At 49.1% G+C, this 26,905-nt stretch overlaps 1 protein-coding gene across 4 annotated transcripts in view; it reads left to right on the forward strand.

Annotated features, from left to right (window-relative positions):
• The window catches only part of NGEF (neuronal guanine nucleotide exchange factor), a 51,926-nt gene that overhangs the window by 22,098 nt on the left and 2,923 nt on the right, over nucleotides 1–26,905 (forward strand). For 2 of the 4 annotated variants that reach the window (XM_074877876.1, XM_074877877.1), the window contains 12 exons: nucleotides 2,530–2,718; nucleotides 2,828–2,931; nucleotides 7,574–7,848; nucleotides 14,685–14,845; nucleotides 15,067–15,219; nucleotides 17,173–17,302; nucleotides 18,079–18,153; nucleotides 20,113–20,202; nucleotides 21,882–22,045; nucleotides 23,079–23,234; nucleotides 25,793–25,872; nucleotides 26,325–26,429. In XM_074877876.1, the coding sequence (XP_074733977.1) occupies nucleotides 2,530–2,718; nucleotides 2,828–2,931; nucleotides 7,574–7,848; nucleotides 14,685–14,845; nucleotides 15,067–15,219; nucleotides 17,173–17,302; nucleotides 18,079–18,153; nucleotides 20,113–20,202; nucleotides 21,882–22,045; nucleotides 23,079–23,234; nucleotides 25,793–25,872; nucleotides 26,325–26,429 (1,682 nt within the window). Of the gene's footprint in view, nucleotides 1–881; nucleotides 1,117–1,247; nucleotides 1,495–2,529; nucleotides 2,719–2,827; nucleotides 2,932–7,573; nucleotides 7,849–14,684; nucleotides 14,846–15,066; nucleotides 15,220–17,172; nucleotides 17,303–18,078; nucleotides 18,154–20,112; nucleotides 20,203–21,881; nucleotides 22,046–23,078; nucleotides 23,235–25,792; nucleotides 25,873–26,324; nucleotides 26,430–26,905 lie in introns of those variants that run through there. The other 2 variants (XM_074877879.1, XM_074877878.1) reach the window with 2 other exon arrangements.

Genomic DNA, 26,905 nt, shown 5'->3' on the forward strand with positions numbered 1-26,905 from the left:
CTAGCAGTGTCAGTAAGAGCTTATACACTGACTTCCCTTTGCACACTAGGGAGAACTCCCCACTGCTCTTGGTCCTTCCCTTTAGAAAATAGTAAACAGCATCCCTGCTTTTCCAGAATTCAAGATAATGAAGAGGCTCAGTACAGTTTATGTCCTCCCTCCCCTTTTCTAAGAAAAAAGCTTTTTAGCATCCCACCCACTTACTAAAACCCTTGACAGTATTCTTGCCCTGGCAGCAAGCCACCAAAACGTCAGTCATTAGGCAGCGCTTCAGATAGTCTCTGCTGCTTTATCCCTTCTAGAAGGTTTTGCTTGTCCCCTCACTCACCTGTCTCCCCAAACCCCCTAGCCCCAGTGTTTAATGGCTGATAACCCATTTTCATCCCATATCGACCAGCTACCCCATGACAATCTCCCCCCCGCGCAGCCCCAGCTGTCAGGCTCTCCTCCTCCTCCTCCTCTTTAAGTGCAAAACAGGCTCCAGCTCGCACCCTCACCCTGATTTTTCCTATCGGTTGGTTGTCTGGTCCTTCTGACCTCCCAGTCCGGGACTGGACCTGGACTGGGCTGACAGTCTTCTCCAAGTCCTCAACGACATTTCCAGCTGTTTTTCTCTCCCGTTCTGCCTTTTAGTGACTTAAGGACTGAGCTCTCCAGTGTGCCAGATCAAGATCTAGTTCACATGAGCCAGAGGAGTTTTTCTGAATGTATAGTCATGTGCTGATTGGAAGCTATCCTGATACATCATTTAGCAAATACAATATAAAAATGATAAAAAGAAAAGCATTTTACACATACAGACCAACACACAGATTTTATGTTGTTGCATAAATTACGTTATCACGTACAGAAAAAAAACACGGTTATTTATGCAACAGAGAGAAAGCGAACGCGAGGAATAGCTGAGCATTTTCTGACTGTTAACTCCTCAATTGCAATGTGGTGCAGATGACGTTTTTTTGCTGAGGGTTACTAACGTGTAGGGAAGAGCTGCACCCAACCTGTCCGCAAGCGCTCGAACCGATCCGAGGGTGTAACCGTACTCTGGAGCTCAAGAAGATTTATCCCTGAGGCGGAAAAACAATTCCCTGAACGAAGACAGATATAGATCATTGAGTACTGAGATACTTACTGCCTAAACGAGACAATATATCCTTATGGAAGTAGCGACGCTAAGGAAGGGGAGACGGGGGAAATGACCGAGCGGGTGCAAAGCCCTGCCGGAGGAGGCGAGGATAGCGGTCAATCCCGTGGGGTAATCGGGGGCGCAGCTCCCGGCAGGAGGGATTAGGCTGAGTTTCCCAGTTACATTCCTCCATCTCAGGGTTTCATTCCCGGAGAAGAAATGCACCATATGCACCAGATCTGGAAGCAGTTCAGGAGAGCCCCCCTCTCCCACCCCCTTTTCTCCCTCCAAGCCGGTGCCAGCCGCACATAGGCAGAGAGGTGCAGGGATGGGGGGCAGCGCTGCGCCCCGGGTCTGAGGGAGGAGAGGTCAGTGCCAGGACAGGACCCCCCTCCTGTGCGGGGTGGCCGTGCATGGAGGAGAGGAGCTGGGGCACGGGGTGGGCTGGGGTGTGTGGGTGCTCGCTGGGGGAGGGTGCCATGCTGGGGAGGGAGGGAGGGGATGGAGAAGGGGCTTTCCTGCATCTGAGGAAGGAGCCTCTCTGCAGGAGAGCAGGGGGGATGGAGGTAAGGGTGCCGGCGAGGGTGGGGGGCCCCTGGGGCAGGGATTGCTGCCTTCTGGGGGGGCCCTTGGGGAGGAGGGAGTCAGCCTCCCAGCGGAGGAGGGACCTGCGTTGGAGCGCTGGAGGGGAGCTGGGGGGCTGAGGAGGTCTCTGCGGGCAAGAGTGCTGGGCACGGGGTGGGGGGCTGCAGGGCGTTGGGGACTCTGAGAGGGGAGTTTGTGGAGGAGGGGGGGGAACCTGAGGGGTCTGTGGGGGCTCGGGAAGGATTTTGGAAGCTCTGAGAGGGTCTGCAGGGGGGCTCCGAGGGGGACTCAGGGGTCGGGGGGGAGCTCTGAGGGCTCAGTTTTGGGGGGCTCCGAAGGGGCTGGGGGGGGGGGGGTCTGAGGGAGTGGGGTTGGGGGACTCTAACGGGCTCTGAAGGGTCTCGGGAAGGTTTTAGGGAAGGCTGAGGGGGCTCCGCGGGGATTCGGCAGAGCTCTGTGGGGCCTCTGGGATCTGGAAACACGGAGCGGGGCTGCAAGGGGCTTGTGGGAGCCCGAGCAGAGGCTCTGAGAGGATTTTGAGGGGTCTCTGTGGGGACAATCTGTGGCGATGCCTGAGGAGGGTCTGAGGGGAGGTTCAGGGGGCTCTGTGGGGATCCTGTGGGGGGAAAGCCCGAGGGGGTTCTGAGGAGGTTTGGGAAGGCTCCGAGGGGATTTAGGTGGAGAGCCCCTGGGGACGCCTGACAGGGAGGCTCTGAGGGGACTGGGGAGGCTCCGAGGGGGCTTGTGGCTCAGCGGGTCTCGGGGGGCTGCGGGGGCGCCCCGGGGGCGGCCGCAGCTCCCCTCTCCCTCCCGCACAGGCTGCTGCCTTCCTACCCCCGTTACCGTGGCAACCGCCCGGGCTCCCCCAGCCCCGCGCCGCTGCCGCCGCTGCCGCCGCCGGAGCTGCTCGGCCGCCGCCTGTCGCCGCCGGCCATGGAGCTGCTGGCCGCGGCGCTCAGCGCCGCCTGCGCCCTCGACCAGGACGGCTCGGCGGGACAGCCCGGCAGGTGAGCGGGGAGGGAGCGGGGGTGCGAGGGGCCGCGCCCGGGGGCGGAGGGGGCCGCCCGGCCGGGGCCGCCCCGCCGCCGCGGCTGAGGGTGCCTCCGCCTCCCACAGGGAGCCCCCCGCGGCCGCTGAGGAGAGCCCCGCCGCCGCCGAGGCGCCGCCGCCCGCCCACCCCATGACGGCCGACTCCTGGAGGAACCTCATCGAGCACATCGGTAAGGAGCCGTCCCCGCCCCGCGGCCCGGCGGGGGCAGCCGGGGGTCCGGCGGCCGCGCTCTCCCACAACTTCGCGCCATTCCCGTTCCCCACAGGCGGCAGCACAGCAGCCCCTAGAGGTGCCGCCGCGGCCGGCCGGGCCCCTCCCCCGAGCCGAGCCACCGTCTCCCGCCCCCCTGAACCCCCCAAACCGCGGCTGAAGCCCCGATCTAAACCCGAGCGGTGCATGGCAGGAGGGGTAAGGCGGTTGTGTGGCGGGGACCCAACTCTGGCCTTGCTGGGAAAACCTCTCGCTGTCGGTGTAAAATAGAACGACCGTGGCCTTGGCACCGGCGTTTTGCTGTCTTTATCGGCATCGGGTTCGCACGCTGCCTGGCAGGACATTTCATGCTGTTGCTGTGCAGCTTCACCTCCGTTCATAAATAACGCTTACTTCTTGTAATTAAGAAGCAGTTAATCGTTACGACTACAGCCAACTTTCTGCTGAAATCTGATCTTGCGTGCTCAAGAAGGCGTAAGGCCAAAGTACTGGGTCAGCTATCCTGTTGGACGTTAGCTGTCTGCACCGGGGTCAGCCAGTGTTTGTAACAGCCACTGGTGTAGCATTTGCAATGGAGGACTAAGTTATTTTATCATTTGTGGTCTCTTTGCGAAGGCAGAGCTGAGGTTATCGGGGTGGCCGTGGAGGAGAGGACTGTAGGGCTATTGCTCTTGTGGTATTTTTGAGGGGGTTTTTTGGTGGGATGCGGAGAGGACCTTCACAACTTGTTTCTTGGTTGCCCACATCTGAATTGTGACATTCCTCTGAGAGATTTGGGCAAGCGCAGTGTTAACCCCCATCCGGAGGCAGGTTTTATGGTGGGAATATAGAACCTTCATTTTTAAACAGTTCTGTTCAATTTCAGGAAATGAAACTGCAAAATATTTGAATCTAGAGGGCAGGAATGTAGCACTTTGCATGGGAAAATCAGATAACGAGCTCTCCTGAGCAGCAAGGTGAACCTCCCTAGCAGGAACGAGGAGGCTCCACGCTGTCTCTGGGAGAGGAGAGCGGCTGCGATCTGGTGTCGGGTCATGGGCAGGGCTGATTCTTGGAGTGCCTGATGCCACAGGGACAGTGCTGGGGAAAGAGGCTCGTGTGAATCCAGCAGCCTGCCAGCATCTGTCAGACAAAACAGCCAAGTTTGGGGCCTTCTGGAGGAAGGTGGTGAACAATTTTCATGGATGTTGCCAGATCTGTTACTTGCTTTTGGCTGTGTAGGTACTAATCTCCCAAGGCAGATGTGTCAATACCTTGTCAGTTTACTGGGACTGTGCCGCTAAAAAGCATGATAAAAATACTAAAACCAGCAGGACTTCTAAGCAACCCAGTTGCTAAATTCATATGTATTTTTATGTGCTGTATATCAGAAGGAAGCTGTGCAATAGCTCTGCACACGTCAGTGTAACTGCAAGTAGGTCTGTTGCACCTTGATGGAGAAGACAGGGTTTTGACAACCAGGGATGCTACGCTGATCCCCAACAGAGAGGTCATTTTGAATGGCTGGAGCACACTCGCTTCCTTCCCTCCCTCCTGCCTTTGAGGCATTAATGGACTTGTTGCCTGAAACTGGAGCAGAGAATTTGAGAGAAAACGTCTCCGGACCTCCTGAGATTTTACATAGCTTTCAATGTAATAACGTTTACTTTAAGAGCACTGGGAACTCTCTAAGGCGAGCATTTTCCACAAATAGTAACTAGTTTTTAAATTCCCCTCCCAGTTTTTGAGAGAGCTGGTAAGGGAGACTTTGACAGCAAAATTAAATGGAATAAACACAAAGGGAAGTCTATTATGTACTATATAAACTATGTAAACACTCTTAGGAAGACCAGCCTTAACCACTTAAGTCAACAGGCAAGACCAAACCCATGCTCTGACCACACGTTAACCTTTAGCCAGGTCATGGTAGGGACAGTTGGGGCATTAAGCAATGAATGGAGCTTATACCGGTCTCTGACAGTTTGTACTTGTTCACTTACTAAACATAAGTAAGTATTTACTAAATCATTGTATCTTGAGTCACATTCAACTGCTGATCTCAGCTGCTTTCTGTACATTCAGTCAGTTCCCTGATGTATTGCTCTCCTTTCAACATGTCAAAACCCTGCTCCTTGACCTTGCATGGATTACACCACCCATCCTGTGCTGTGACCGTCTCCTCCTTCATCTAGAGTAGGCTTTTCCATGGCTTCTCTCCCTCTCTCTCTCATCTAAGCCTTTCCTCTACTCATTGTAACCTCTTTACCGACATATGGATGGACCTTTCACACCAAGATAGTGAGGATACCTTTTATCCTTGCTGGCACAACCCGCTTTGTTTCTTCTACCCTTCTTCTGCCTAAACATCTACCTGTCTTTTGTCTTTCTTCTGGTATCATCTTTCTGCTTCCTCCCCATATTGCTGTCTGTGGTAGAGCTTCAGCCAGCCTGTCTTCAGCTCCCTCTTAAAATGAGTTACCTTGCTGTCATTTCTGAACGAGTTCTGGTGGTAGATGCCTTGAGTAAATCAGATCTCCCCACGCCAGTAGTTGCCTTTGCCTGCCGCTGAAGGCTCCGTAAGTCTTATCTGTTTGGTTGGTCGGACGGGGAACCTGGAAACAAAATCAAGTTTCATTGTCTGGATTTTATTTCCTTAAAAGCAAGGGGAAATTTATCTTGAGGATCTCTTTTAAAGGGCTGCTCTCCACATCTGCACAAGGGACACTAAATCCCCCTTACACAAAATACCCTTAATTGCCTCTGACTTGCAGGGCAGACCCACCAGCACAACATGGCTGTATAATCAGACACTGCAGGAATGATTTATCTCCAATATGAGTAAAATAGATTATGCTTCAGTTTTTCACCATGTTTTCCCTTGAGTCAAGCTCTGCCCATACTGCTGCAGGGTGTTACTTCCCAGCCTGTCCTGCTCTCTGGTGTGCAGTTCGGCGGGGCAGAAATTACCCAGTGCCCTTCTGCTCCAGAGCCTTCAAGCACAGGCTGAGCTTATGGATCAGTACCACTGAAAGCAGCTCCAATTTAGCAGGCTCTCCTCTCCATTCCTGAAGGAGCCTTTTCACCCCACTACATCCTCAGCACCCTCACTGGTGCTGAATAACAGGCAGAAATGCTTAGGAAAGCCATATAAGCCTAGTTGACGCAGAGAGAAATTATGTAAGTAGCAGCAGGATGCAAAACTTCAGGGGAAGTCTCCTCTCTTTGGTTATCGTGTAGGAAGCTAACAGAAGACTGTATGGTTTCCTAGGCACAGCTACCCTTATTGCTATTTTAATCCAGTGTTGAACATTTTTCCAGGGAGAACAGATAACAGGATACACTTGCAGACTGCAGTAATACTGTCCTTGTGCTTGCACTTTTCCCCAGCGTATTTCTGATATAGTGACTGGTATAGAGCCTCGTGAAAACTGGCCCAGAGATTTAATAAGCAGTAACGTCTACGTTTCTGGCCTCCCTAGACAAACTCCTGACCCAGTTGTCTCTCACCTTATTACACACAGAATCTGCTTCTGAGATCCAGTATTGTGAATGTATGTGACCAGATAGATTTTAACCCCTAATGATTCAAACAAAATAAATTATGAAGTTGTGGAGTTTTTTTAACATGAAGGACTTTTCTCTTTTTTCATTCATGTTACACTTTGCAATTCAGGTATAAACCAAGGCAGATAATGCAAATCATGCTCCTTCAATTTGAGTAAGTGAGGAGAGTGACTCGGAGCAGGCTCATGCTCTCTTGTCTTTTAGTATCTTCTAAAGTATATTTTATATTCAAGCAGTTAATATTCTGGGTCCTACAGGCTCAGAAAGAGAAATGGGACAGTTGGAAAACCCTAGGAGAGACAAAGGATCTTCTAAAGATGGCCAAGGAATTTCAGGATTCCTACCTTTTTTGTGCTCTCAGTTGAACTCAGGGGTGGGGCAAATTCTGTGCAATTTCATCTGCTCCTGGAATTAGTAGTTGAAACTCAGAAGACACCTCGTGTGATTGATGTGCCACAAACTGGTGTGAATTCAGAGCCTTTTCCTTAGTGCTGTAGCATTCAGGTACCTTTTCAATGTTAATTTCGTATCTTCAATCATCATAGAAACTGAGAAGGAAAACAGAAGGAAATTAAGCAATGTGTCCAAGGCTTTCCTCCTTAAGGGTTGTCGTGGCCATCAAATTGCTCCTTTAAAGTAGTTTCAAGGTATGCAGTATTACTGTTCCAGACACACACTTACACATACCTATCAGTCTATATAACTTGTAACATAGTAATATTGCAGAGAAAATCAAGGTTTAAAAAAACATTTAAAAGCCTGGCAAATAATAAACCACTTCTTTCATGGTCTTCCGATTGATGATCTGACTGTGTTACAAAATGTTTTGGGAGAGCAGATTGTTGACAACACTTTAGATTTAGAAATGGCCTTCCATTTATAGTTTCCACTTCTGGCTGAAATAGGAATGCTGTAAGGGGCTTTTCTGCTCAGCACGGGTGGGATCTTTCTCACCTCTGCTGAGGTGAACTAATACAAAACAAATATCCTTTCCCACAATATATTTCTACTCTTTTGTTGAGCTGTAACCTCTCAGACCTGTTAATGTTGCCTCCTAGGGCTCTTGTATCAGGAATATCGAGATAAATCTACACGCCAGGAGATTGAAACCAGACGACTGCAGGATTCACAGACAGACCCTGAGGAGAGTTCACCCAGCGAGGAAACCCCATCTGAAGCAGAACCTACAAGTACAATCGAAAGCAAAGCTCCACCACAAATCAGTTTGCTGAGGAACTCCAACTCCAGGTTCAACTTATGGCAGGATCTTCCTGAGATCCGGAGCAGCGGAGTCCTCAGCATCCTCCAGCCAGATGAGATCAAGCTCCAGGAGGTAACAGGGGAAAGTGGACTGTTTCTTAACTGGCTTGCTGCTTAAAAGAGTGAGAGTGAATTAAGTCAAATGATCAAAATCTAAAAATGAAAAGCTTCTTAGCAGTCACAGACAAGTCTTGCCCTGCTGATTACTTTTCTGTGTTGCACTGGTTAGCACCACTCACTCTTTTTTTGAAACTACAGATGTTGTTCTGTATGCTATTGCTGCTGAACATTACTGTAGCAAAAAAGAACTTCTTTTCCCTTTTCTGATTCAGTGTTAGGAGCAATTTACAAAGGAAGGGAGGGATAATGAAGAGGCTCTTGCAATAGAGCTTTTGGTTCCCCATGCACATTAATCCTTTTCTGAAGTTACTAGCAAGATACATACTTTCCACCAGAAATCTTAGAATTCAGCTGTTAACTTTGTTTTAAATATGATGGCATTAACAGAAAGGGAAGAGATGGAGACTGATAAGCTTCCTTATTTTTAAATATTGTTACTTGGAGTCTTATGCAAAACAGCAAAACATAAAACAGGTATATTTGCAGTTTAGCCATACAGTGCAGTGACATCAGTATTTAAGAGTCATATGCTGCTAATTTATAGAGCTGCATCAAACAGTGAAAGGAGTAGGTGGGGGTAGCTGCCGCAATTAGTGAAAACATCAGTCACACAACCATTTACAACTGGTTGCTATTTTGGGGAGCATGGGGAGAGTGAGCAATCTTCACTGCATTTGTAGCCAGCAGTGGAGACGAACAAGCCTTGTTCAGTGTGTGGTGTGCATTATAATACGAGCAAAGGACCTTCAAAGGCTTGATCCTGTGAGTCCTACTATACTCCTGTGCCAGGATTGCTTCTGGTGAGACCGTTGCGACCGTGTATCTGTTCAGCGCTGGCTCATGAGATTGTACCCAAAATGAAGAACACTCCGGGTGTGAGCCGTTCCGCCTAAGTTTACTTGGATTTGCACAATCAACGTTTATGAATCCCTTGTGTACACGGTGCCAAGGCTGTAACTTCCCTGTTACACTGGAAAGGCTCATCTTGTGAACCACAGGACTGTGATGGGCAGGGCAGTGTTACTTACACCCTCGGTGGAAGGGACCGGTGTTTATACAGGGTAGCTTGGGCTGGCAGCACAGGCTATTAGTGTGTCAGGGTTATGGCTGAAGGTGACTAAAATGATTTGTTGTTTTTCCATGTTCTTCTTCTGCACTGGTTATTTCCATATCAGATTTGTTCTATTTACCTGGCAAAACACGGTGCTTCTAACTGCCAGCATTACAAACACAATCTGGCATCTGACAAATTACAAGCTTTTTTCCTTTCTGCTTCAAAATGAAGAGTCTTTTACAGAGAAACAGTCGCTTAAAAGTTTGCGTTATAGGTTTCAAAACCTGCCATTTTTGTTGAGTTATGTTCATTGCCTGGAGGTGTTCTAAGGAAAAAATCTCTGTGCTGTTAAACCCCAACATTAAGTGTGCTGAATTGTCTTCTCTCTGCTTAAATAGCAACAGAAATAAAGCAGATGGGGATGGGACAGTGCTGTCTTAAAGAAATGCTGTGCTTTCCCCTGATGTATGTTTATCAGAGCTGAATTTTTTTTCCTGTTTGTTCTGGGATTAGCACAGTAAGAGATTATAAAATTGCTCAAAGCCAGAAAACTGTGAAATTGGCTGAACATTGAATAGATAAAGTGGAGAACTTGCTTTGTGAGCAGAGTCAAGGACAGAAAACAAGGAGGGCTGGAGAAATCACTGAGGCAATTAAAGAGATGATGTTAAATTCAGCCTTGCCATAAGCAAGCACTGCTTGCTCCTGCAGCGCTGGAACTGTACTCACGTTGGATGTGAATTGGCAGCGTGAGCTGTGCATGAAGGCTGGATTATGTGACTGTAAAGTGTTCAGCTTCATGAAGGAGAATCGGAGGAATTTACCTGAAGTACAGGGCAGCAGAAATTCGGGAGTAAATGTCTTAAGGACAAAATTGTAGCTTTCTGACCCATTTTATCTTCAAAGCTGTGGTAAACACAGGGACTAGAAGAGCTTGCAGCTCTTCAGACAGGAAAGGTAGAGCAAGAGTATTATTTACACCATAGGGAGGAATACCAGTGCCGGAATGGAAAAACATTTGAAGCAAACCCCCCTGTTCACAGCTGAGAAAGGGAACACCACCATAGCTGGGGTGGAGCAGGGCTTAAACAGTCAGAGAAAAAGTCACTCATCTGCAGTAATCTGCAAAATGAAAGAGACAAGAACAACAAGAGGATTCTGGTCTTTGTTATTGGCAATGATGGAAAATAACTAAGCAGGTTATCAATACAAGGTAAAAAACAAGACACAGGTGTTTTTCAAGCATCAAAATAAGAAACTTGACTGAAAGAGCAATGGATGCTCGAAGAGTGTCATAGAAGGCAATTCATCATTGTCCCCATTGGAACAAATGAGACAGAAAGAGGAATTTCAGGAAGGAGAAGAAAACCAAACCAAACCAAACAAAAAGCCCCAAAGCCACATCTACCCCCCAGCAATTTCAGCAAAAAAATATTGCAGCATGGCCCATTAGCCCCAGGAACTCAAACAGAATTCAGACTGCGATGGCCTCTGCCACACCAGCCTTTTCATCTGAAGCAAATGTGAGAGTAGCAAGATGTAAAGCAACAACTGGAAGCATCACAAAAAATGTGGGTGCAAATGCAGAAAAAGGAAGAACAAAAGAAAAAGCAGAAGATATGTTACATGAACCACCAAGGGCTTTCTTTTAACTATACAGAAGATGTAATGATGCAAGAAGAACAAGCCAAAAGAAATGGTGTTTGGGTTCTGACATGGAGCTGGCGTGGAGGAAATGACAGGCAACATGTATGTAGCAGGAGGAACAAACCACTAGAGAGAAAACACACTCCCTGTGTTACATGTGATTTAGGTTAAAACAAATTCTGTCACCAAGGTACTAGGCTCTGAAGAGGTAGTGATCCAGGGGTTAGAAGAAACAACATTTAATCAGTGAAACGTCTTTCAGCAAAAACCATAAATTAGATGCTGGTATGGCCTTTCTGTGGAGAGGCTCCGGTTTATTCCTCTTTCCCAATTCAGTTCTCTACTTCAGTTTTATTTACTGTATCGTTTCTTCATTTTGCCCTTTTCTGCTTGCTAACTGTATTGATTTTCCTAGGCCACGTTCATCTTCTATGTTTTAGGAGATTCCAAGCTGAATAGAACTCACTAAAAACAATTTACTGATAAAAATAGTTTAGCAAAGTATTCTCAATCTTTGAACTGAACCCTTTTTTCTGAGATGTATCAGCTTTGATAGTTTTTTCAAGGGGTTATTTGGATTCAGATCACTTTTGTCGTTAGAAAAAGGGACAGAGACAGGCTAATGTGCACCATGTGTTATGGTGTGAATTTAGATCAGAGAGCTGCTGCTCTGAAATTTTTTTTTAGCTCAAGCAAAAGAGGGACTTGAACTTGGTTGTGCGCACTGGTGACACGACTTCTCTGTGCAAGAGTATGTTTGACAGGTAGGCAGGCTTTCTTTCTTGTTCCGTTTTCACAAAAATGTCCAAATAAGATTTAGTTTCCTTTCCTTCTTTGAGCAAACCTTAGATTTCAGACCTCTAAATTTGCTGTGCAGTGGAGCTGCTCTGCTCCACAGAGATCTTGTGCTGGACTTTGCGCTGTATAATTAATTACTTACTTGTGTAATGACTCTTACTAGTTTTTCTCCTTGTTTATCTTCTACGCTTCCTTCTTCCTTAGGCTTCACTTATTTTTTCCTTTCTCAGTCTCTGCCAAAACATAAGCAATGAAAATGATTAGTATAGCTTTTACATGACTATGAGATTTCATGAAGTTAATGACCCAGAGGACTGATGGAACAGTGTTGGTCATGTTTCCAAGAGATAATTTCAGACTATTTGTAGACTCAGGAAGAGACTCAGGAAGATAATATTATATCAACTGACATTTAGTTCATTTTTTTTCTAGTTATTTTTGCAATTCTGAGGCCAGAAGCTCATACTCTTTCTTTTTTCTTGTGACTGCTTAGAGCTAGGAAAGTTCAGTTATTCCACAGAGATCACATCATTACACCGCATGGTTGGATGTTTGCTGCCTGTTTAGGAGGTTTGCAACTCATGCCATTCAAAAGGGAAGCAGCAGTCTGGGCTGCTTAGAGTAGGTGCTTTGGGTCTGCAGAAGACCAGCTGGATCTCCAAAGTAAATTAAGAAACTTGTGCCTTAAACATGCTGTGAACTCTTCCAGAAGCTTGTCCCGATCAGTGGAGATGTTCTTTACTTTCCTGGCATCTCCTTTAAATCATTGCATTGATATTTTTACTATGGATTTAACTATTTCCTTGGTCTGGCCTGCATTCTGCACATGCCCATCAGGTCTAGCACCCCCCACTATGGTGAACAGCAAATGTACACAAATTAATTTCTCCAAACATCAGCAGAGGAGCTTCTACAGATCAGGAAGCAACCTTCCAGATTAAGCAAGTTGTCTGAGGGTTTAAAGGCTGTGGTAGGGTGGCAGATCTTGATCTTGGTTCTTATGACCATCCTGCAGACAAAGACCTGGCTTGGAGTGCCTGGAAAGCTGCAGTGCAAAATGACTGGTGGTATCAATCCCCAGGATATCAGGAAGGGACAGCTGTCCCAGCACGTCATGTCTTTGTTGTATCTTTACCTATTTCCTCTTCTTCTCTCATTTATCAAAAAAAAAGCTACAGTTAAAGCTGCAAGAGGTGCATTTAGGACCTAGCCAGTCATGCAGAGAAAGGTGGGTTTTCTCTTGGGTTCACTAGGTGCCCTGGTGAAGCTGTTGGGAGAAGCTGAGCTGATACTCCTCCACTTTTCGCAGTGGGAATCTGTCCTTGAAAAAAACCAACCCATTCTCTTATTCCTTAAATGCCAGCTGTTCCAAATACACTGACCAAGTACATTCATTTCTACCTGCATCCTTTGCTCTGCCTCCCTTCTGAGTCTGTGCAGGCACAACCTCCTTTTCTGGTGCACGAAAAGACTACCTGTTTGGCTTAACTGGCCAGTGTGAACATTTCCTAGGCTGCCAAAGCCACAAAGAACTGAAATGTCACTTCAACTGATACTTTAGCAGCTCTGGATTAACAGTCCCTCCTTGCTGTACCCATCTTCAGGCCCTTCTGTGATGCATAGCAATACTTCCAGGAAAAGGCCAAAAAGTGATCAGTGGAGATTTCAGATAATTTTTTTAGGAAGAAAATAAACAAAAACAACAAACCAACCCTCTAAAAAAAAGAACAACCAAGCCATAAGAAAAAACCCAGCTGATTTGGAAGATATTTTTCCATATGCACAGCACAAAAATTACTGCATGGACCTCCTCGACTCTGGCTGGGCCCATGCAGCCTCTGAGAGCCAGTGGAGCTCAGGGACTTGCACCTACACTGCCTGGCCAGCTCCCACCCTCACCAGGGTGCAGCAGAGGAGCTGTGGGCCATGGGGGAGCTTGGGCTCAAGGGCTGAAGCAGCTTTAGGTTCAAGGAAGCGAGACTTTCACTGAGCTACTTACCAAAAGGTTCCTCTTTCAGTAGCGGCAGCATGGGCCAACCCCAGGACAAGGAGCCCAAGGCACACCTTCATCAAGAGATGTCTGAAGGATCTAACGATTTTTCACTATCTTGAAGCCCTTGTGAGACTCTTCAATTAATCTTACTTCAGCTAATGGATTCAGTAGTTGTGTAAATAATCACCTTTTTTATCTACTGCTGAACAAAGACAACAAACACTTGCCTGGAGAGTGAGCTCTGTGGTAACAGTGGACTGTCCTTGCGGCACCTGCTGTGAGCAGGTTTTACAGCCTTATCTCATTGACTTGTGAATTATCTCTGAACCAAACCATCAATTTGTCTTTCTGCTTCCCCAGACCACATCCCTGGCCTGAGAAAGCCAGGCTTTGAACCAGAGACTTCTCTTTTAACAGGAGAAGCAAGGGCTGGAATTTGGAGATTATCTATGGTTTACAGTAATAGTTAAGGACTACCATGTCTTGTCTTAGTCCTTGGTGAATTGGGCCAGAAAAGCACATGGCTGGGGTTGACCAAGGAGCCTCACTTGGACAGCAGCAACTGTATTTCCTTTGGGTCAGGAAAGACACAGGGCCTTGGAGCACCACAGTTGTGTGTTTCTATTAGCTCTGCCCTGAAAAGCACATGTTGCACACCAGGCTGTACAGCCCAGCCCCTCCACCATGGCTTTTCTAAAACAAGAGTGTAGAGGGTGCAAGGAGACCCTCCTAGGTAGTACAGCAGGTCACAACGAGCAGAGATACAAGCCAGTGCTCACGATCAGCAGCAGGTTGGGGGGTGCGTAGAGTCTGCCAAGGGGAACGCCCTGAAAGAAAGGGAGATAAAAGTGCAGCACCATGACAAGCAGGCACGGTTGGCGGGGTCCAGTGCTTAGCAGCCTCAGGTCAAGCCTTAGCGACACTAAGAAGGAAGGGGGGAGCCCACAAAGTGCTTTTATGTGTGCACATGCACAAAATCAGCCTGCTTATGTATAATGAGAAAAAGAGAGAATTCTGCTGGAGAGATTCAATGGAAGGAAATGTGGTCAAACAACTTAGGAGAGGGACAGAAGGAGCCAGAGCTGATGGTTGAGGGAGGAGGTCTTCTCCATTCAAGTCCCTGTCCTGTGTAACACATGGCAGATGCCATTGTGGGCTTACCTCTCTCTGTACTCTGGAGGTGGCTGCAAGGTCCATGACTGTGTGCAGCACAGATGTTCTCATTCATGCTGCGTGTGTGTCTCTCTATAGAAGTAGAAGGTACCTGCTGATTTCCTTCTTTGGGATTCTCCCCCAGGCCATGTTTGAGCTGGTCACTTCCGAAGCCTCGTATTACAAGAGTCTGAATCTGCTGGTGTCTCACTTCATGGAGAATGAACGTCTGAAAAAGATCTTACACCAGTCTGAGGCACACATCCTCTTCTCCAATGTCCTGGATGTCATGGCTGTTAGTGAGCGGTAAGACAACTGCTGCTGGATTTTTGTCCAGCTGAATGGCATCGCTTTAGCTAACCTCATTTGTAGAACGATGGAGGAGCTGACATGGGGCAGTCCGTTACCCACTGTCCTTTCAAAGAGCCTGTGGGCACATTAGTTGCTTTGAAGCCCAAGGGCTTCTTCTGGGAACTACCTGGGACAGAGAGATCACAATTAATATGAGTGTTGGGTTTCTCACCTAGCTTCCTCTTGGACCTCGAGCAGCGGGTGGAGGAGAATATTGTGATCTCGGATGTGTGTGATATTGTCTACCAGCATACGGTTAATCACTTCTCGGTGTACATCACCTACGTCTCCAACCAGACCTACCAGGAGAGAGCTTACAAGCAGCTTCTGTGAGTTCCAGTGCTTGACGCTAAATTATTTTGCAAAATTGTATAGGCCACAGATTTAGCTGTAATTTTGATATTTATGAGAAGAGGCTAGATAGTACAGAAACAGGATTTCCCACTTCATTGATTTTTCACTGCACCTATAAAAAGAAAACACAATTAAAAGGCTTTATAGCAAGGGTGGGGTGATAAAGTATGCACGTAATATACCAAGTAAATTCAGAGCCAGCAGTTCCCAGCTGTGGGAAGTATTTATGGTGTACACAGGGACACATGCTTGTGAAATGTATGTATTTTTAAACTGCAAATGGAGGCAAGAGATTGAAAGGCCAAGAATATAATACAGATCTCTGGTGACAAGAACAGCCACTGCTTTTCCCATGCTTCTCAGCAAAGCATTTGACCTAACCAAAGTTCAGAATTAATTTTTTTTTTCAGGACAACAAAACTTTCTTAAAAGGAAAAAAAAAAAGCTCTTCACACTCTGGTGTTATACACACAGATGTAACCTACACCTGAGGATATAATCCAAGACGTTTTTGCAGTATTTTTCAAGTTTAGCAAGTCTTTTGGTCTGGTAGGAATTCTCTTACGTCAGCTCAAAACAAGGAGTGCCCTACAAGCTTGTCTTTGCGCAGGAGAATTAATTTTTCTTTAGTTACAATGTCCTCGATTTTTTCAGGACAGCCCATTGCACATGCTGCACTGTATTTCCTCCCCATAGCAGCAGCTGGTTCAGGAGAGTGTAACAAGCCCTAATCCTTTCCTTTCTCTACTCTCTAGCTTTAAGACAAAAAAAGCACTTTAAGGGGCCTCGAGCTTGGCCAACTGTTGTGTCCAAAAGGAGGGCACCGCAGGGTTTCCTTCAGTCAGAGGTGAGGAGTATAGCTGCAGAATACAGTTTGCCTAGAGCCATTAGCTAAACACTCAGAAGTGACACAGCAACAGGCTGGATTACTTGAGCTTGAAAAGGACCTGTTGGAGATACAGGTATTCCTAGACAGGAATTTAGAGGGCAGCATTTTTTTTGCCTGCGGGAGAACATAACACAAATTGAAAAGAACAGGCTCCCTTCCCCAGGCTCCTAGCTAGCACAAGAATTTTGCAGTACTTGTCTGAACTCAAAGCTTGAGGTGTGTCACAGTTCCCCTCATCTGGCTGTTCCTCAGATGCACACAGGTCCATCCTGCTGTGGCTCTGGTGAGTCACTCCATCACACAAGTACCTGCTGCAGCAGGGAGAAACACCTGCAGTGGCTTCTTTCGGATGCTGCAAGTCATACACAGTCAGGACAGGTTTTGCACAGTTAGCAATCTCTTTGCATCCACGCTTAGCCAGGGCCCCGCAGTTGCCAGGAAGCATTGTGTTTATGGCAGCTGGGGCATGGGAGGCTGCTCTGAGCAGCTGCGTCCATGGCCCAGCAATGCCCTCGTGCTGTAAACGCTGTCAGGGAAAGCCCAGGCATGGCCTGGGCCCTTCTGAGGCCAGATAATCATTTCCATCCTCCAGCTAAGCAGCCAGGAGTAGCCAAGCTTGAGCTGTTTTGTGGCTTGTCTTGTTCTTACGACTGAGAATTTCACCTTGTCACAGAGTTCCAACTGTGTAAAAATATATAATTATGCCTCTGACTCATCTACTTGGACACACACCCCATTCACACGCACCTACGCACACAGCGTATGCTGCTGAGCTAGATGTGCTAACACATGTGAACACTACCATGGCTTGTACATTAAAAGTCTATTTTTTCCCTCCCCCAACACTATAAATAGTTCTAGATTTAAGCTAAAATACACCTAGAAACATTCAGTCTCCTCCTCCCCTCTTCCCTCTTCTTGAGAGAGGCCAGGCAGATGCTGTCTCTAGGACCAAGCTGCTTTTGGGTCACCAGCCATATACCAGAGCCTCAGGCAGGGTAACACTCAAAGCCCTCGCCTTCTTTCTCTATCCTCTCAGCCAGGACAAGCCAGCTTTCCGGGAAGTGATCTCACAGCTGGAGCTGGATCCCAAGTGCAAAGGCCTGTCCTTTTCTTCCTTCCTGATTCTGCCGTTTCAAAGGATCACTCGGCTCAAGCTGCTGGTGCAGGTAGGGTTTTGCTCTTCCTTCTCTCTCCCAAAGGTCTTCTGGATCACTCCTGGAATGTTCCTTTCCAGCAGTTGTGAATGAGGCTTAGACACAGCCACGATCAGCCCTAGAGCTGGATGAAGCCTTTCCACAGAGTTAGACATACTCAACAACTATGGAAAAAAGATTTTGGTCACTCAGAGACCATCCCCAAATTAGTGTTGAATTTGCCAGATAGTGTTTACTGAGCAACAGAGCTGAGGAGGAACTTTGTTGATCTGCTAGAAGGGGTAGCAACAGTCCATTAACCCAGCTGCTTGCTGGTTAGGGTGCTGACACACAGATGCACAGTGCAGAACAGCTGCAGGACATGGAAATGCTCCGTGTATAAAACCCTACATCACCAGACTGTCAGCCATCTTCCTCCTGCGCTTTGCCAGCTTGTCTGAACAGTGCTGGAGGATGTGCTTCTAGGGCTGAGGGAACAGCTCAGTCCCAAACGGTCTCATCCACTGGGCTTACCAGTAACACTGGCTGTTAGTGCCAGCTCTGGCTATTTTTATTTATTCATTTATTTTTATAAAATAGGAGTCTGCCTACTGTATTTCTTTTGGATATAAGGTCAGATGGGAACAGGTTTTAATGAGAAAGAGGAACTAAGAGGTGAGAGTCGCTCTACTCTGTCACCTATCCTGTAATTAGGCTGATAGCCAGAAATAACTCGGCAGCTAGCAAAGACTTTTCTGTGCTGTCAGATGGGGGGAATCAGAGCTAACACAGCCTTTTCTCCCGTGCAGAATATTTTGAAGAAAGTGGAAGAGAAGTCTGACAGGGAAACCACTGCCCTGGACGCACATAAAGAACTGGAAACAGTGAGTTTGAATGAGCTAACTGAAGGCCATTAAACTAAAGCACCGTGCTCATTCCCCCCCCAAAAAAAGACCTACAAACTACATTCACTCCTGGAGCTGTCCCTTTGAATTCTGTCACTGTGTTTCAAGAATATTTTTTTTTTCTTAAGTCTTCCTTGCTCCCAGAGATGGACTAATCTAGCAGCACTTAGATGTCAGTGAGGAAGAATCCCTCGCTAACAACAGATGCATGTGTTTCTGCTGTAGGAAAGGGCAGAATGTTTTCCCTTGCGGTCTTCAAGAATACAAATTGTTTTTGCAGACACCTGAAGGTGATGGATCCTCCTGAGAGATGTAATTAGCTGCAACAGGCAGTGGAGTACAAGTGTATCAGGTTTCCTCCAACACAGCACACTTCTTCCTCTGACCTAGAATAACAGTTTCTTAATGAAGTAGTCAAGCCTGCTTTTAGCCCTCTTCCCTGAAGCTGGTAGCTAGGTGTGGTGTTCAGTTGTGCTAGTTACTGCTATGTACAAAATACCAGGAAGACATTGGGATGTTTTCCATTGGGGCTGTTCCTGGCACAGTCAGACAGGGCGATCCCACCTCTGGGCTACATATCTGAATGGTCTGGATGTAGCTGGCAGCTACGTGAGCTAGAACAGAGTGTCTGAACCCTTCTCCATCAGAAGCTTGGAACAGCTCTTGAATCCTGCAGTTCAGCATAAGTATTTGAAGTTGAAAACCATGCTAGACCGTCAGCCTGAGGATACGGTTGCAGCTTCTGACTGAAATGCTAGAACAAAAATGGGCTCTTGGGTTTGCTTTGGACTATTCTAGGAAGCATACGCTTTGGAGATCGTTAGGGATAGACAGAGACCTTAGCGATGAAGAATGTTCTGCATTAGTATTTGCAGAATCCCTCATGATGTGTCTGGTAGCCAATTGTTTTTCCATTGGTCAAAAGCCTGAGGAAGGCTGTTCCTGTCATATGCAGATGACTACAACTGCTGATGGAAAAAGGTTCTTTTTATATTCAGCTGTCAGTGACTCACATGATCAATTTCATAACTCCTTTGCATGGTTGCTTCTCTGTAAGTGTCCAAGTTTGGATGCCTAATGTCCAGCTAGGTACAGGCAGCCCAACAGAGATCATCTGGTGCTTATTTTCTCTGTAGGTATCCTATCTGAGAGGTGAGAGCTGATCATGGTTTCAGTTGCTGATATTCTGGTGGATTTTGAATAGCAGAAACAGAGCACAAAGTGGAGCTTGTTCTCCAATGTAATTTTTCTACCTAGCCAGTTCTCAAGAGAGTTGCTCCTTATGAAACAGGCAGTGGCATCTAGGTTAAGGTCCCGTAATAGGGTAGTGCCTGCACGTCGGTTGTGGTTTTTCAGTTAAAAGTTTGTACTCAGAACACAGCTGGGCTCTGTATGATGAACATCTCTTTCCCTGTGACATTTCATAGCCTTCGCATGTGGTGCTGCTTGGCAGAACCACAGCATTTGCATCTTTGAAATGAAGATCTTTGGCTTCATTCTCTTCTTGAAGATGATACTGCGTGTGTACCTCATTTCAAGTGTTGGGGACAAGGAAGATGAGATACATGGTGTGTCAGGATCTGGAAAATGAGCTGTTCCCTTTGCTGTGCCACCAGGAGTATTGCTTAATACTGTCTAGTTCAGTAACTGAATGCAGCCATCTAACATGTCCTCTGATAGTCAGCTTCCAGCTATAACATCTTCTGGGTGTTTGGGGGTTTTTTGGTGGTGGTTTGGTTTGGTTTGTTTTCCCCTTCTCTTTTTGATGCGAATACAGTGCTGATAGAAGAGCTTGGCTTGGTCAATTCCTGTTACAGCAGGGTACTTACCCTGTCACGGTCAGGCCTTTCTGTGCTGTTCATCATCACTTACCTGCTTTAAGGCCAGGCTTAAGACCTGCTTAAGTGGAGGCAAATCTTTCTGTTCTCTTTTTCGCAGGTGGTAAAAGCATGTAATGAAGGTGTCAGGAAGATGAGCCGAACGGAGCAGATGATCAGCATCCAGAAGAAATTGGAATTCAAGATCAAGGTATAAGTATAGGCTGGTGACCCTTTGCAGACAGCGAACCAACAGCATCCAGGTGTTGTACACACATACATGGCAGGAGTAACCTCGTTGTGCTCCTTTTAGTGAGTGTTCAGTGGTGGCCTGGTCCACACTGTCCCCTCCAAAGCCTTTGAAGGGGCTGCTGCTCCTGCAGGCACCGCAGCCGTGCGTGTGGTCACCGTGAACGCGTGCTGCAGAGGCCAGGGGCAGCGCTGAGGCCAGCGTGCTGTGCGGGCACACAGATGTGACACGCTGGCATCAAACTGCCTGTGCCTAGAGGGGAGCTCCTGCTCCAGCACTCACTTCTGGCTCTTCCCTCTCACCTCTTCAAAAGGCAGGTCAGCTTTCAGCTATTATTTTACATTACAAATGATGTTAAAGGAAGATGAAAGCTACAAAGCAAAATACTTTAAAGCTGGAAAATACCAAAATGAAGATTGTCCCACCATTTTAATTCATCCATGCATTTATGCATTATGTACAGTCTCTAATTACCTGCTGATGATCTATTTTGGCTCCACTCAGGGAAAGACTGAGTCAATATTTAGGGTTGTCTGAGCAGATCTCATTTAATATATGCCATGAAACTCCAGTGCTGAGTATAAAGTTGCCAATTCTTTTCTTGAGTGCTATGGACAGGCTTCTCAGATCTGTCTGCTTCACAAACTTTAAGGGGCATATTTAGCTTCCCAGCAACCTTTTTATATACCTGAACAACTGAAACAAAAAAAAAGTGAGACTTTGTTTGGAAAGCCACACTGGGCGTCCAAGAATTTGATTTTTCCAGAGTGCTTTACCAGTGGGTCAGGACTAGACCACAGTCGACAGGTCAGCACTAGATTGGGATAGCTGTAAGGCTGCCTTCACCTCTTGTAAAGCTGAGGCTGTGACGACAGGCAGGAGCTGGTTCGTCCCTGGAGCAGGTCTGCCTTGGGCACTGGCGCAGGCAGGGCTCCTCTGGTGAAGGGAGTGCAAGAGTGGAAAGAAAGACTGTGCCACCATGCATGTGACAAACACAGGGAGGGAGTGAAGGTGGAAAGAGTTATGCAGGTATTTTCCAGTATTTCAGTCATTTGACTGGAAGCGTAGTGTTCTTCTAATGTTAGATGTGCTTTGTTCTGGGCTTCTTGTTTTTAACACAATGTGTGGTAAAACTGTAGCAGAAGTGCTGTTGTAGCTGCGTGGACAGTATCTCCTCCTGGCTGGGACAGACCCAGCCAGTGAGAACCCATTTAGCCTGTTTTTTTTTGTAACCAAAAGGCCAAATACACATTTCTGAAAGTCAGTCTCCCTGACCAGAAGGGCTCAAACTCAGGTGATGAGACATGGAATCTCCCAGAGACAGATCAGGCTGTGCAGGGCATAGCCTGGTGTTTAAATCCAGCACTGGGCACTCCAGCATCACCGTCCTTGAGGGTTTGTTCATTCGCAGGCCGCTGCCGTGTCCCTGTCTGAGCTCTGTTACGCTCTGTGCCAGGCTGCGGTGTGGCTGGCAGAGCACACTGCCCTCTCTGTCCAGCTCTGCTCCATCCTCTGCAGTGCACGTTGGGGTGATGGGAGCTCACTATCCTTTCTTCTGCATCTCCCGTTGCTTTCAGCATCTTGACCGCATAAGGTTTTTGCTGCTCTCCTGATCTTTGCCATCTTTTCCTCACTTCTAGTCTGTGCCCATCATCTCTCACTCCCGCTGGCTGCTGAAGCAGGGGGAATTGCAGCAAATGAACGGTCCAAAGACATCACGAACACTTCGCACTAAGAAACTCTTCAGAGAAATCTACTTGTTCCTTTTCAATGACCTGCTGGTAATTTGCCGGCAAATTCCTGGGTGAGTGCAAAATTCGGGTAGTACACGGCACACTTCGTTAGTCCCATTTGCTCCTGGGTTTATCCAGGCTGTGATGCTGTGCCTGTCCCCCAGGCACCGGGAGGGCATCCTGGCCTGTCCTGTACACCCCCCCAGCAGCCACCATGCCTTTGAGCCCAGTGGTCTCTCCATGGGTGGCACAGCTCTCTCCAGCTGAAAATTTATGGCAAACAGGACTTGAATAGATTCCAGGCCAGGTCCCCCGGCAGGGTAAGCGAGCATGTATCCACCAGTTCCTGCAGAGTGGCAGGGAGCTACATCAACTGGTGGGCTGACCCAGGAGGCCTGTCTTCCTGTCAAGAAGTGATTTTTGACTCATCGCTCCCTGAAGAACAGCTCAGACTTAGTCACTTAAACTTCTAAGAAAGCAGGCTAGAAAATCTGAGCAGCAGGGAGGGGTATAAATTTAAGCCCGAGGCTAGCCGTTATGTTTGACATGGTATAACCTGCCTCAGGGGGACAATGTTATCATGCTTAGGACTATGTCTTGTGCAACTAGACACTAGTGAAATACAGCAGCATAAACAGACAGATCCCAGAGAACAGCCCGTTCTTTGTAGCATTAACTAGACTCACCGGTAGAGAGCATCTCGCTAGTCCAACGTTTTTAATAAACGTGTCGCCGCAGTGTCTGTATGCCTGGAAATATTTTGCTTCCGTGGCAGCTTGTATCCAGAAAACACAGAGACGTTTTACAAATGGGAATGAATTAAGCCTCACAGTCCCCTTTGAAGGAGCACCGTCTGTGTTTTGTACGTGGGGAGCTCAGACAGAGCAAGCAACTTGTCCTAGGCCATGTGGGATGCCTAAGGCAGAGCAAGGAGAGGGTCTCTTGCTCTGCAGTGGGTTTTCATAGCCACTCGCTCATCCCTTCCCACAGCAGGACTTCTTTTGTCCTCCTGCCATGGAGGAGTTCCTGGTCTGTGTCCCCAGTAGAGTTCTGGGTGTCTCCTCAGATAACTGCAGTTTTTCCTAATCCTGTAACCTCTTCCAGGGACAAGTACCAAGTGTTTGACTCAGCTCCCCGGGGGCTTCTTCGGGTAGAGGAGTTAGAAGACCAGGGGCAGAGTTTGGCCAATGTCTTCATCTTGAGGCTGCTGGAGAATGCAGATGACCGGGAGGCCAGCTACATGCTGAAGGCATCGTCCCAGTGAGTACAACCGTCACCCTGCCAGCGCTTGGGCGCTGCTCCCTCCCCACACCCAGCCTGCACGGGCCGCCTCGCCAGGCTTGCTGGGCTCGGGTAGGCAGAGGGCCCACTGCTGCAGCTGGGCTGGCCCTACGAACCTCTGCCCAGCATCGCTCTCCTGAGGTCGCCTTTGTCCTCTCCTGCAGAAAGGCACTAGGGAACTAGGCAGGTTTCTCTCCTGTACAGTCTATTTGTAATATCCAGGGTGGAAGATGGATGGGCACTTTGCTTTCTGGGACAGAGAGGGCAGAAATCAGCCCCGGCACAGGAGCCTAAACTGATTTGCAGCCTGCAGCATATTCAGACAGTAAAAGCAAGTAGGACGCGCGCTGTGCGCACTCCAGCGGCTCAGCTGGCTCCCTCGCAGAGATCAAGGCCGTGCCTGACCAGCCCTGTGAAGCAAAGTGGCTCCTGCTTGTAGGCGAAGGTGGAGAAGAGGCCTCTTCCTCAGCGCCTTCCACAGCCCTTCTGCTGCTCGGGGCCTCCTTGTCTCCCTGGATACAGGTTTTTTTGGCTCACTGATTTTTCACTTCAGGCTCCAGCAAGCTCAGACTGGGCAAATGATTCAGCTGCGCCAACACAGACCTGATTGTTTTGGAGCTCAGGGCACGGCTTTCTCATTGACCCAGGCCTTACCAGGCCTGCGTTTTCTAGGCACAGTGTCTGTGCTATTATCGGTGTATGTGTGCCACCAACTAAACAGCTACTAGAGGTGATGTGCACCCCCACGTTGATGTTACCTTGCTGTCAGTAAGCCAGCGCTCCACACCCACATCCCTTAACGGACCCCAGCCCCAGCTGGGACCCCGGAGCTGCACCCTGACCCCCCAGCACAGTGCAGCAGGAAGACGAGCCCCCAGCACAGCGAGCAACTGCGCCTTCTCCCCAGGCACGTGACTGCAGCTTTGCTGTACTGAAAATAGAGATGTCACTCACGGTATGCAGGGCAAACGCACGTTTGACGTCTGTGAGACTTAGCTGTGCAGAGAACGATAAACCAGGACAGGGTTTGCTTCAGCTCAGGGGAGGCAATTGCGATTTTGTGCTTCTGCATCCTGTCCCATCTTCTAGATGGCCACAGCGAGTAAGTGATTCAGCACACGGCTTGCCAACAGGTCTCGTGTGCTGAAATGTGATGTAGCAACTGCTAAAGGCTGCTCTTCCAGAGCTGCAGGGCTGATCGGGGTAGTACCGGGCACAAAGCAGAAAACTGAAGAATTAGAAGAGATAAGTGGGTGCCAAACGGAGACTGCTGCATCTGTTGCACAGCTCTTGCAGCATTGCCCGGCTCTGAACCCATACGGTGATGACCACTGACTTGGTGGCAGCTTGCAGCTAATGCCCTGGGTGGGCTCTGCCAGGAGCTGGCAGTACATTTGGACACAGCTGGCCGCATTTGGAGCTGGGGGGCTGTGGGTGGGACCCAGAGAGCCCTGCAAGGAGCTGTGTGCAAGGCCAGCCTGCAGGTAGGGCCACAAGCACAGCAAGAACCTTGGTTTGATCTCCATGTGCCAGCCCCTCCGTGCACAGGGCCCTCATCCTGCACGTCTTCATGGCGTGAGGGGCCGCACTTGGCCTGCAGCTGCAGGGGTGTTCACTGCTCCTTGGCATCGCGCTTCAGCCCTGAAGGTATTCCCAGCCCCGCAGATCAGCCTGCCAGCACTCGTCCTTCATGTCTCCCTTCTAGGCCTCTCTCCTCCCAGAAGACACTCCGGTGGCTTTAGATGTATGTCAAGTTCAGGCTTTAAAACTATCATCCGAGAAGGTAGAAAGTTGTGGCTCCCTTGGGGCCGGGAGCACAGCTGGTGCTCCAGGCAGGAGCTGGGGCCTGTGCAGATGAACTGCCCCGTTTCCCAGCGGGGCTGAGGGAAGCCTCAGGGGAGCACCAGGCCTGTGGCTTCTCCAGCACCTGGGAAATCTTCACCCTCCTGCTGCAGGCCCAGGTTTTGCATAACAGCACGCTGAATCTGGCGATGTGTTCACACGGGTCTCTCATCTGCTGCCAAGCGAGCCGTACCGCGAGTGTGCCGCAGCGTTCGCCTGCAAGTGAATTAATCAGCTCTGCCCTTTAAATGTTCCCGCACAGCAGCTGCAGGAATAAATGGTTCTTCTAACTGCTTTTCTCCAGGAAAAACTGCTCCTATTGACCCAGCCCAGCCAGGAGCTGCCTTTGCTGGTTAGAGCTGAGAGGATGCCAGGCCCCCCACCCTGCTTCTGGCTCTCTGAAGCTGTGCTGCTCCTCAGAGGGGGATCCTACTGCCTGTGGGGACAGCCGGCCTGTGGCCCTGCAGCAAGCCAGGCCTGTGCGGCAGGGCCCAGGGCACTGTGGCACGTGTGACATCCCAACTGGTGTGTGTTAAGAGCGGAGCTCAGCATCACCAGTGAGTCCAGGACCCCGGGGGGCAGGCAGGAAAGGGCCGTGAGAGGAGGAATTAGGAGCCCAGGGCTGGCTGGATGGTAGAGCTGGGGTCACTACAACTGTCTCATGCTCACGGCCTTGGTTTGTCTCCCCTATCCAGGAGCGAAATGAAGCGCTGGATGATTTCGCTGGCCCCGAACCGGAGAACCAAGTTTGTTTCATTTACATCCAGACTTGTTGGTAAGAGACACAGCATGGGAGCTCGGAGCTCTTCACCCCTACCCTAGGGCACCTTATTCTGCCCTGATCTCAGTCCAGCCCCAGGCCTGGGGGCTCTGCCAAAGCTGAACCCTCTCCCTCGGCTCTGTGTTTCCACCATCGATAACCCATTTGTCTCTCAGCCTGGCCCTGACCTTCCTCTCCTCCAACCTGGGCTGGGCTGCACCCATGCTCTCCCTCCCACCCAGGCTGCTCGTGGGGGACACTGCGGTGGCGATGTGCACCCGCTGCCTTCCCCACAGTGGTGCTCCCCTGGGCCCTGTGGCTGGGGCTCCCCTTGGCCTCCATGGGGTTTCTTACCAGACCAGAGGGACCATTTGCAGAGCTCGAGCTGCTACAGCTGCCTGAGCCACACTGTCCTGCAGCGGCCTCCGTCCCAGTCCATCCCTCACTCTTGCCCTGTTCCCTGGCAGACTGCCCACAGATCCAGTGTGTCCACCCGTACGTGGCCCAGCAGCCGGACGAGCTGTCCCTGGAACTGGCTGATGTCCTCAACATCCTGGACAAGACAGACGACGGTACGGGGAGCTGGGGGGCTGAGCCAGGAGTTCCTGGGGGGAGGGTGGGCTTTGCTCTGGGCAGGCAGCTGCTGGGCCCCTCTGCCCAGGCAGAGACCCCGGCACCGACATCGCAGCCGAGGGAGTTCACAGCAGGAGCAGAGAGTTACTGCCTCCTCATCATCCTCAGCCAATCCAGGCTGCCTGGAGCTGCGGCAGTGCTGGCACAGCCACCCCGGCACTGGCTGTGGGCCACAGCGGGGCTGGCACAGCCACCCCAGATGTAACCCAGGGCTGTTCTTACCTTGGTGATGCTTCGCAGCCACCCGGTTCTGGTCCCTGGGGCACACTCGTAGCTGGCGGTCTCGGTCACATTGGGTCTCTGTTGGGGACCGCTCCTGTGGCATCAGGAGCAGTGGAGGGCTCTTGGTGGCAGCAGTGCCTGCTTTCTGCTGGCATCCCTTGAGCCAGGCGTCCAAACACAGCGCTGCTCAGGC

Source organism: Strix uralensis, chromosome 9 (genome assembly GCF_047716275.1).
Source record: "Strix uralensis isolate ZFMK-TIS-50842 chromosome 9, bStrUra1, whole genome shotgun sequence".
Lineage (NCBI taxonomy): Eukaryota > Metazoa > Chordata > Aves > Strigiformes > Strigidae > Strix > Strix uralensis.